Source organism: Rhagoletis pomonella, unplaced genomic scaffold (genome assembly GCF_013731165.1).
Source record: "Rhagoletis pomonella isolate Grant_MI unplaced genomic scaffold, Rhpom_1.0 Rhpom_scaffold_00005, whole genome shotgun sequence".
NCBI lineage: Eukaryota > Metazoa > Arthropoda > Insecta > Diptera > Tephritidae > Rhagoletis > Rhagoletis pomonella.
This window is the reverse complement of record NW_023458559.1, coordinates 8,829,790-8,841,451: the sequence shown is the minus strand read 5'-3', so window position 1 is coordinate 8,841,451 and position 11,662 is coordinate 8,829,790. Positions and strand designations below refer to the sequence as shown.

The 11,662-nt window shown below is 35.9% G+C and overlaps 1 protein-coding gene across 1 annotated transcript in view; it reads right to left on the bottom strand.

The window, feature by feature from the left end:
* LOC118738679 (delta-1-pyrroline-5-carboxylate synthase) overlaps positions 1–9,467 on the bottom strand; it is a gene marked incomplete at its 5' end in the record, with an annotated part of 514,696 nt that extends 505,229 nt beyond the window's left edge. Inside the window, 3 exon segments of the mRNA XM_036469592.1 lie at positions 8,910–9,077; positions 9,156–9,263; positions 9,324–9,467. Of these exon segments, the coding sequence (XP_036325485.1) occupies positions 8,910–9,077; positions 9,156–9,263; positions 9,324–9,467 (420 nt within the window).
* Between the last annotated feature and the right edge of the window lie 2,195 nt (positions 9,468–11,662).

The window sequence follows — 11,662 nt, the reverse complement described above, 5'->3', positions numbered from 1 at the left end:
TTGATTAAAAAAAACTATTTGGAATTTCGCAACAAAATTTACACAGTATACTTTTCGACTACTAAACTCGGCGCTTCCTGAATATAATTGAAATATAATAATCTTGGTAAATTCGGGGCCCACTTGAGGAAGCGTTACCCATATATGGTCCTATTACATGCTACTAGAAAACTCGCTAGGTGGTGCTGGAGTAGAGTTAATTATAAAAATCGTATTTATTAACCGATTTCGTTCAAATTTTATTTGTGAGCTATGTACCTGTATGATGAAAAATACTTTTATAAAAATTGACCCGATGAGTGCCGCTGGAGTCGAGGTTGAAATTCATAACACGTATTCGTTTTATGGTAAGCAATGGTTTTGCAGAAAATGGACCCAATGAAGGGCGCTGCAGCCGAAATATATAGAAACCCCGTTTGGTTGGTCTGCTTTGGCCCTATGTTTAGTTTATACGAATTTAGTTTTCAGATGTCTAAATGAAGGATGGGGCTTAGTTTGTCTGACGCCCTCATGCACGATCATGCGATCTTACATCTACCCAGAAATCAGTTTATAAATATTACCACGAGTTGTAAAAGTGGCGAATTCACAAGGAAAGATCACCGTAGGTATATCAATTGCTTCATTTGAAAGATATTCAAGAGATCACACGACTCATTTAGCCAATGTACCGGAAAACTTTTCATCCTGTAGGACAGCTAGGATTCTTGGCCCTCCTAAAACAGAAAACGCACTTCTGTGGTCTTGAGTTTCGTTATGAGAACTTTTATTGGCATACGCATCGCACCAATGTTGTAGTTGCAAGATCATAGAAAAAGATTACGCATGCTTGGCAGAAGTCTCACAGGTGGAAATACCCTGTAGTCAAATGAACTAGTTGCAAACTACCTCACAACTAGTATGAACCGCATGCCCAACTAGTCAGCCAACTATCTTTTTTCCATGCAGTCAACTGGTATTTTTAACATGTGGATGTCCTACGAGATGGCAATTGTCAGATTTCGGTCAGAGATATACCAGTCTCATACTAGTTCAAAATAGACAGAAAAATACTAGTACTTTGGTAGTCAAAAAAGAAAATTAATTCATGTATATACACTAAAAAACGTTTGATTAAATACACTTTAATATACATATTACACAATTTTATTTAGTAGCCTTAGATTTGCCAATAATTAGTGTTAAATTTTTTGAGTATTAATTAAAAGCAAAAATAAATACACAAATATTCCAAACTTTCGAACATAAATTTAAATGAATTTTTCAATAAATGTTATTAAAAGTAAAAGGTTTCAGGTAAAATAAGTACTATTTTTTATCTTTTTTAATAATATTGAATATGCAAAACAAAACATTTTAGTTAAAAATAAAATGAATACTTTAGTTCATTTTTGAGCGAACTAAAATAAAAATATAATTATAGTTTAAAAAACTAAAACCGCGCTATTATGATTTCCATTCGTACTGCATGTACAGGTATGTAACTTGAGAATAGAAATCGCTGCATCTTTTAGGCGCATCAATATAACATAGTTACATCCGGAGCTAATAAAAGGGAGTAATTCATTAAAATAAATTAAATTCATTAACTTTGGATATTTCAGTCTATTCTTTTTAAAAATTTATAAAAGTAATAGTTAATGTTTAAAATGTGAGACTTGGATAAGAATAAAATAAATAAATAATTCAAGCAGTTGTTAAATATTCTTAACTTTTGTCTATAGTTTGGCTTGTTGGTTGATAATAGAAACTAGTAATAACCCCCGAAAATCGGGGTGCTCTATTGTCTAAAAAATATAAAATGAACATTTTTTGTTTTTTCTAAAAACAATAATTTATTCATGTAATACTTCATGGAAAACTATATTTGCAGTACATTTCTTTTGGTCATTAATTTTAACTTTGATATCTTTGCAAGATCGTACTCTACTCAATGCCATGTTCAGCTGGCCATGCGTAAAGCAATCCTCTTTCAGGAAAACACCAACTTTTGCTAGAGTCTGACCTTGAGACTTATTTATTGTTATTGCGAACGAAACAAAAATTGGGAATTGGCGACGTTTTAAAACAAAAGGAAGTGGCGATTCGCTGGGCTGTAAATTTATACGGGGAAGTAAAATTCGTTTCCCTTGTGATGCACCTGTTAAAATTTCGACGTCCAAACAATTATAGTGTAGTGCTTTAACTATTACGCCAGTGCCATTAACTAACCCTTCATATGTATAAAGATTACGGATTAACATTACAACTGTTCCAACTTTTAGCCTTAATTCATGAGGTGCAACCCCGCTGAAATTAGGTGAATTTAAAAATTCTGTGGGGAATCTGACTTGCTCCAGTGGATCTTCAGAAACGATAGTATCGACGCTATAATAAACCTTTTCTTCTCCGGGCAACATATTAATCATTTCGGTATTAATTATCGTACAGTGCTCATTTTTTGGACACAAAATTGCCCGATCTTTCAAATGATTTTCATTAATTACACCTGATTGAGCTTCAAATACCCAATCGATTAAATTTCCATCTAGCAAAATAATCTCTTCTGGTAACTTTATTTTCGAGTCTGGCGAGAGTTCTCGACCTTCTCCAACACGCAAAAGAAAATTGCAATAATCGGACTCTTTAGAACGCATCTTTGTCGAGAGTTTAAAACACTTAAAACATTTCCAAAGTGAACACCGTTTCAAACAATTTCCAATTATAGCGGCGCGTGCGCTATTGGGGACAACAGGAAGAACTTGCCTGAAGTCACCACCTAACAAAACAAATTTTCCTCCGAAGGTGTTTCATTTTGGTGAATATCACGCAATAACCGATCTAAGCATAGTAAAGCAGTCCCAGGAACCATGCTAGCTTCGTCCCATATTATTGCCATGGAAGATTTGATTGCTTTTCCGAGATTGCTGTCAGGTTTAATAAGGGAAACAGAAGATTCAGTCAAGGGTATTGGGAATTTGAACACGTTATGTGCCGTTCTTCCACCAGGAAGTAAAATTGAAGCAATCCCTGTCCAAGCTACGGATATTACCTTCTGCCCAAGGCTACGAATATGGTGGATTATACTTTTATACAAAAAAGTTTTGCCGGAGCCGCCAGGACCATCAATAAAGAAAGCCTTTATGACTTCATTGCTAGTGGAAATTGCAAGGATTATTTGGTCGAAAATATACTTTTGCTCGGGATTAAGCTGTTCCTTGAGTGCTTGGGCGCATAGTACTTCATCGTGTATGTTAAAGTTCTCTATCTCTAAGTTTTCAGTGGCAAGATCATCTGCAGGTAAACCGAAGTCTTTCAAAGATGTGTTATGCGATTGTAAGACATGGCTTATATTTCTCAATGCCAAAAGCTCGCTGTTGTCTTCCGAATTTTCCCTTAGAAAGTCTTCACAAAGATGGAGTTTAAATTTTCTCCAGAGCTCAATTGGTGAAGTTGGTTCCCCAAATACGCAAATCATTGCAAACATACGTCTAAGTTGCTCAGGTATTTTAAAGGCAGAGGCTTCCTCAAGTACAGCTATCCATTCCGTATCGTCCGCCAACAACTTTCTCCTTACTGCTGATTCCTAATAAGAGGACAGGTATTCCCCGTTCACAGTCAATAAATCTGTAAAGGACTTTGGTCCTTTTAGCGAAGTTAACAATAAACGTAAAGCAAAAAGTTGACGATTTTTTGGATCGACCGTATACATCCTGCCAATTGCATTGCCCTGGCATTTCCTCCTTTGCCATGAGCGCGACGCTTCTTGCCAAGTATAGTATTCAGGAATTTCATAATACAACAAAGTATTAGCAAAAGAATCCACAGTATTTTATTTGAAATATGCGGTTAAGGTGGTATCGCGACATCGAGAAAGGGTATCAGCTATTTCAGCGTTATTTTCACGAAAAAAAATATTTTGTGCCTCTGGCAAGTGAACTGCAAGTGTTTTCACCGTGTGGGATTTTTCTTGCATGGGAAACTCTAAAAGCCTCCAGCAGGCTTCAGGAGCGCTAACATATCGATCATCTACAAATGTAGATATTTCATCATAAAAAACCGCACGATCAATTTGTTGTTCGATAATTTGAACGGTTGCGCAATCATAGCCTTTGTAAATATATTTGTGAAGATATTTTACGCTCTTTATAGATGAACATGTTTCTACATTAATATGAGCATTGTATTTTTTGGTCAGATATTTACTGTAGGGGACTACCCATCGGTTGTCTAATTCAACTGAATTTTGACTGACACGAACAACTATTTTATTTCCATCATTGCGGCGACGATATTGGGGATAGACGTTTACATTTGAAAGCGTATTAATTTGAAAAGATTTGGGATACTTTTTTGAGCAAATTCCAGTATCAGCAGTCATGCAGGGCGATGATGGATTAAGTATGCCGCACGGGCTATGAATCATACATTTCGACACAATTTCATACAGCTCAAGCTCTGTCTCCTTATTAGGAATCTCAGCGCAAACAACCAGGTCAATTTCAGAAGGCTCACGAATAACATCCTCCTCATGAAGGGCTACCAATATGTGGGCATGAGGTAAACCCCTCTTCTGAAATTCAATGATATATAGGTAGTATTTTACTTTCCCAAACACATGCTTTTGTGAAATATCTTTCATAATCTCTTTGAGTTTCTGTTTAAAAACACGGGCTATCAGCTCTGGACGCATTTCCGATCCTTGGTATCTTTCTATATTTTGAACGACTTCTGGCCATTTGGGATTACATGTGAACGTTATGAAAAGAGACGGTTTCCATGTTTTCTCACAATAGCCATGGCATCTTGGTAATTCATGTTCATGTTGCGAGGGGAGCCAACAAAACCTGAAGGCAGAACAACTATACGGCCAGGACGCACATTTCCAATATTGGATCTACGTATTAAATAATCATGCAAACCAGCATATGTTTCAACACGTAGTTCTTTCTGATGGGTGCACAGAAAGGCCAGACGTGCTCCTTCAATTCTGACGTATTGGTCAACCAAATACTGTTGCCAAAGTTTACCTGAGACACGAAGCAAACTAAAACCTTCTCTAATCGCCATGCGATAAGAAACAAACTGCAGTTGTGTTAATTTAAATCTATGCTCCGTTCGTTGATCTTGTTCATGCAGGAGAGTTTCATCATATCCAGGCTCGCCATATGGAAACAAAAGGGGATAAACTAAAGGATCACATAATCTGTGTAGCGTTGACACAAATGATAAGTTCCGCATGTCAGAGTTACGCGGAAATATTCGCAAATTTCGACTTGCAGGTGGCTCACCATCTTCCGTTGTAAAAACCGCCGCAATTTCGGACCAGTTTGGCAAGTTATAACGTCGGTCACTAACGCTGTTAAAAAGTAGCATGCTAACCTGATGCCGTCCTCGATTTTCTTCTCTTGCTCTCTGCTCTTCTTCACGTTCTACCTGCCATATGCTTATACTCACGGGCCAAGGGGTTAATGTTCGAAAGCATTTCATGAATTTCTTTCAGTAAAGACTTGTCGCAACTTGAGTTGTGTTGCGCCCTAATATCAATTGCTTAATCCGTGTCAAGAATATACAGCTGAGCGTAGGATGATTCGGCGGGATTATCTGCATGCAATGGACCCACCCTATGATATATGGATCCATGTATTCGGAAGCAATATGGTCCACGTCCTGTTGGCTCTGCAATTTTCACTTCGAATAATGCAAAAGCAAACGAACTGTTTAGTTGCCGTATGTGCTCCAAGTAATATCGGCGCCAAGAGCTCAAATCGTTTTCAAACACAGATTTTAAAAACTCAGGTACAGGTAATGCTGGAAATTTGACTTTTCCAGCGTGACAACATGTTGCAAAGCCATTTCTTACCTAAATGTAGCAATTTCAAATACGTGTTAAGACTATAAGTTATGAAACAATAAAAGGTATAGACTTTCCTTTTCACTGCTGAAATGTTTTGCTTTGCACTGCAAGCATGTACTTGTTACGCCCCCAAGTGAACTATATTCCGGAAGAACTACAGGGTTTAAGGCTGCTTTGAAAGAACTTGCCATAGAAGATACGTGTCTGCGGCTCTAAAAGTTCAATTTTTTTAAATAAAAGTCACCTCTTCTCTTCGACTTGTTAAACTTCGCTTTCGCCTTATACACCTTTCACCTGACATTTTATAAACGTTTATTGTATCTTTTATGGTTTAGTATATCAAAATTTCTAAAATTGCTTGTTGCAAATAGCACGAACAGAACAAAACAAATATTGTTGCCGATAGTTTTCGCATTTTTGCCTTGACACATATGTACATACATACATACCAGAGCTCGCAAATAACTGTAACGTAAAGTACTTATGTATGTTTGTGCCCATTTGCAGTTTTAGAGCCACTGTTATTCCTATCGTTGGAATTTCTTTACTACCTTTCAATCAAAACTTATAGAAAAGGGAGAAAGACATGTATATGTTTGTAATATAGATCCATATTTCTCGTTAGAAAAAAACGTTAAAAGAAACCATGAAAGATGCACATATGGGTGTATGTACAAAGCCAAAATCATCATCTTTTTCAGATCTTCGGCTGTATCGCTGCCTACATGCATATGAACGTAGCAATGCTTTGCTCGACATGAAACAAAAACAGAGACGAAAACGAATAAATGGAAAAATTTTTCATTCTATGTCCCGCTGTAGCGCTGCGTATATGAACACGAACGAAGCAATATTGTTGTTGATAGTTTGGCACTTGTGCCTTAACAAATGTGTATGAATGAATGTGTGTATATGCAACAATTTTGTGTATGTACAGAGACGAAGGGAACATTATCTTTGCAGATCTTCCGCTGCATCGCTGCCTACATGCACACGAACGTAGCAATGCTTTGATCGATATGAAACAAAAGCAGAGACGAAAGCGAATAAATGGAACAATTTTCCTTTCTCATATGTCCCGCTGAGGCGCTGCCTCTCGAAATGAACGTAGCAATGCTTTGCTCAATGTAAAAATTTTAAAATCTTTCGACGCAAATATTTCGAAAATGGCTCAATGAATCTTAAATCTGAAAAGTTTGTGCAAAGTTTCAGATCGGGCACTTTAATTTGATATATAATATGTCTCTGTACGATTTGTAGATCGCTGGGAATAAGCGCCTTGTTTCAGAATAATATATAGATTAAAGAAAGTCAAAAATAATTGAAAGTTTTCAAAAATAACAAAATAATGATGTAATTAAAGTTAACGAATTAATTGAATTATTTTTTAAGCAATTAACGGTTATCAATATACATACCCAAATAAAAGTTATAATATTTGGTGTACTCTATAGTATTAAACTGTCGAAGTCAAATAAAACAGGGCATGTATAAATTGGTTTGTACTTTAGGGTGGATCGCAAAAAAAATTTATTTTTTTTTTTGCCACGCCCCCCCGATGGGCTATTTACTTTTTTTGACACTACGTCGCCATTTTAAGTCCGATTTTAATGAGCTGTACACCGTTGTTCATGGCTTGGAAGCCGCCACAATTCTTAGCTTAATCATTTTTTACTCCGAGTTCAAATTCTAGTAGTGACTGTCGGTATCTCGTTTCATATCATACCTAAATTCCAATTTTTTTTAGTCTGTCGAAAAGGCCTTTTGAACTCAGAGTAAAAAATGTTTAAGGTAAGAATTGTGGCGGCTTCCAAGCCATGAACAACGGTGTACGGCTCATTAAAATCGGACTTAAAATGGCGACGTAGTGTCAAAAAAAGTAAATAACCCATCGGGGGGGCGTGGCAAAAAAAAAAAATTTTTTTTGGGATCGCCTTCAAAATATCTTTAATCCTAGGGGTGGACTGGAAAAACTTTTTTTTTTGTATGGGGACCGATCCGCACTATTGTACTTGGTACAAGTCTGGTAATTTTCGAACTAGTTTGGTTTCTGTCAGGAAATTCTAGTTGTAAACTAGTATTATTCCTGACTAGTTTGGGATTTCACTGCAGGTTAAGAACATCGGTAAGGCTCATGACACCGAAAGGGATTCGTATTCCATATGGTATCACGGCGTTACTATTATTGGCCTATGTGCGAGGAAGATATTGCGCTTTAGTGGTTTCACCTTAAACCAAAAATGTAACATTGCAGTAAATTTTTGCTTTTAAACGCTCTTTTGCATTGGCCAACGAAAAGTTCTTATTAGGCGCCGCGAAGTAAGCGGGCATTGGCTAGTATTAAATAAAAAAAAGGAAAACTAAATACTAAGGACCAATACATGTATGTATTTGTTGTGCTATTGGCCTCTATTGTATGGCTGACTTCCAAAACGTACCAATACAATGTTTGGACACTGTTCTGCTGCATTGCAACCATATATATTGCATATTTTGAATGTTTAATAAAACAATGATTACCATTTCAGAATTTTCCATTTTTAAAACACCAATGGTTACCAAAAACAAACGAAGCATCTACTTTGTTTCTGATGCGCTGATTACTCTAGCGATGCGTTTCGATAACATTTCGGATGCGTTTTGGAAAAGTATACATTGTTAACTAATTGTGGTTCGGCGTTATGGAACTTTAAACTTTGTACGTATGCAATGCAATTGACGTTTTGGAGGTCAGCCTATATTAATGTACATACATCGTCACCTGAAATGCAAAAAAACGTAACAACATCGCAACTGAAATGGAAAAGGTCGTGACTGATATTTTTATTTTATTTTTTTCATAAAATGATGTGGGTAGTTGTAACTTTATGAAATCCATCATATAAATCAAAAAGTAAAATTTGAATTTTTTATTAGTTATGACTTTTTGCATTTCAGCGATGATGTTTGTTACGTCTTTTTGCATTTCAGGTGACGGCATACATATTTAGTGGACTTCTAATAAAATATTAGTACATGTTGCTAAAAACACAAAGTTTAGCTTCAATTATCCCTATTTCTTAGAACCAATTACCTTCTTCGAACCAACTGGTAGATCGTCATCTTTTAAGAACATTGGTGGCGAAACAGCGTCGTTGGTGTTTATAATCGGAACAATATTAAGGCTAATCAGTTCGGAAAGTGTACAAAATAGGTTATTCCGTGTTTCCTCGTTGTAGAAATCCGGTTTAGTTACGAGAACCTATAGCCGAAAATTTGTGAATTATATACATATGTACTAATCGAAATAATTAGCAATTTAATTGGTATGTACACATACCTGAGCAATTTTCACGCCATACTGAGCAAACATAGCGTCGTACAGCGACATGAGACCAGATTGACCCACAGCAGCTGCAGCTCTCGGTTCAAGCAGCGTTCCCTGCTCCTGTAAAATTAATTTAATAAAAACAGATACTTATTTACCAAACTGTTTGTGTTTACTAACTGCGCGCGTAGGATCTTTTGGTGACAGGGTTTCACGCATTGAAAGTGACATAAGCAATTCCTGTGCTAATTTTTGACTGCCAAAGGCCACTGCGCCACTTGTCACCATCATGACTTCACGACCTTCTAAGTGACACTCAGCAACCTAAAATATTCAAGGGAAATGGTAGTAAATTTTTCATAAATTAAAGCAAAGTCAATGCAATAGCAGTTTGCGTAAAATTGTTTAACTTTGAATTTGTAGTGGAAGATGCGTAGAAATTTGTTCATTATACCATGTTCTGACCGACAACGAAAACACTTTGAAAACGAGTTTTGGGATTGTTGGCTGAAGGCTGTTCACACCGGCTGTTAGTGTTTTAGGTCGAAAGACAGTTTTAGCAACCAAAAAATATTTTCGATGTCGGTCAGAACATGATATTATGCTGACTCGCAAAAAAAGTTAGTAATTGTATTGATTTTCGCAATAGCTAAAAAACAAACTGTGCGAAATTAATGTTTAAAAATGCTAGGATAAATAAATGTTTGCTACGTTCTTGTTAGAAATATTAAAAAACGTAAAATAACGCATTATTCTATGCACTTACGAGTACATAACGGCACTAGACACGAATAAAGGCGCGCTAGTGTTTCGACGGCGAAAAAAGACGCATAAAAAAAATTTACGAAAAAAGGCGCTTAAGAAAAACTTCGGCGAAGAAAGACGCGTAATCATCGATTTATACTTGGCCAAGGACTGTGACTTCAGCATCATTCCCCAAAAACTCTTTGGGGAATTTACATACCGCAAACATAGTTGATCATGTAAATAAGTTTACGCGTCCGTCTTCGCCGTCAACTACGTTAAAAGTCTTTCTCCGCTGAAGTTTTTTATGCGCCTTTTTCCCGGTCGACTTTTTTAGCTCGCGCCACAAATTATATATGTCCGCAGTTGCGTCCTAAACCGCATGACGAATCTTAACTAAATTTAGTACACCTACAGCAGGCTTTCCCTTGCTGGCCATAGGATACAAATAATTTGGATATATCAAGGGCGTGTGGCAGATTCCATACAAATGGAGAGTACTAGAACCTAGTAAGGAGATATAAGAAACCAGTCCCATACTCATGGAGAAAAATAAAGGTAATTGAAAAAGGAGGCATGGCACCTCCCATACAAACTGAATTTTTTATACTATTACGTACATTCATATCTCTGGAAATATTTATGGTACAGTGCTGTAACTTTGCATCGAGATGTACATATAAAATTAATTCCATAATCGAGGTAGAAAATTAGGGTCAATACCATTAGGAGCAAAATCAACAGAAGCAACTTCATAAATACTCTTTATAATTATTTCGCTAAAAATTGATGAACCATCTACATATTTGCAATAATATATAATTAAGTGATTTTTTGAGCTTTGTTAACATACCATAATGTTTGTATATATGTTATAAGTTTTATGTATCCGTGTTATTTTCTGTTTAATTGAATGTGTCATATGCGTTTGTATATATTTTAGAATTTTAATTTGCAATATATAAATAAATAAATATTATCTTTACTTTTATCATTGTTGTACTATAAAAGATTGAATCTTATTGCACTAATGCCTGAACCGAAATAAATGAAATGAAATGAAAAATGAAATTGAAAATGGGGATTGGCACATCCCACACAAACTGAATTTTTCTTACTACATTTCTCTGTATGTATTTTAGATACAATATAAACTATTTGCCATGAAAAGAGGGCGAGATGCATTTGAAACCCATATACTTCTAAGAAAGAGATTTGATGGCTGTCCACTAGATGCCTTATTTTGCTAAAGTATTTCAGATCCTTCCTCTGGCAGCAGAATAGGAAACTAGGGCGCTAGGAACCTAACAAAATGAAAAAAAAAATCAATATTGCGAAAACTGAATGAGCTACTGCGAAATCTGCAATTTAAAAGACTGTTTTACCATAGGTTTATATTTTTATACGAAAAAACATTCACTTTGCCCAAGATAAAAACACAAGATACCAAACCTTATGTAGAATAAGCCGCCAATTCGAACGGCGTAGTCAGTTTTTTAATACAGCTAACGTGAAAGTTACCCACACGGCCTAAAATTTCAAATTTGTTCGTTAGGATTTTCCAAATAGTGACAGTTTTTCCAAAATTGTCATACATCAAATTTCAGCTAATTTAATGTAGTTTTTAAAACAGCGAACTAATTTTAAATCAACCGAACAACTATATAAGTAAAGCCATGGTTTAAGTAAAACCATGTTGAGTAAAATCAGGTATAACATAACTACTTTAAAGTTTGTTAAAATTGTTAAAAATGTCGTTTTTGGATCTCAGGTAA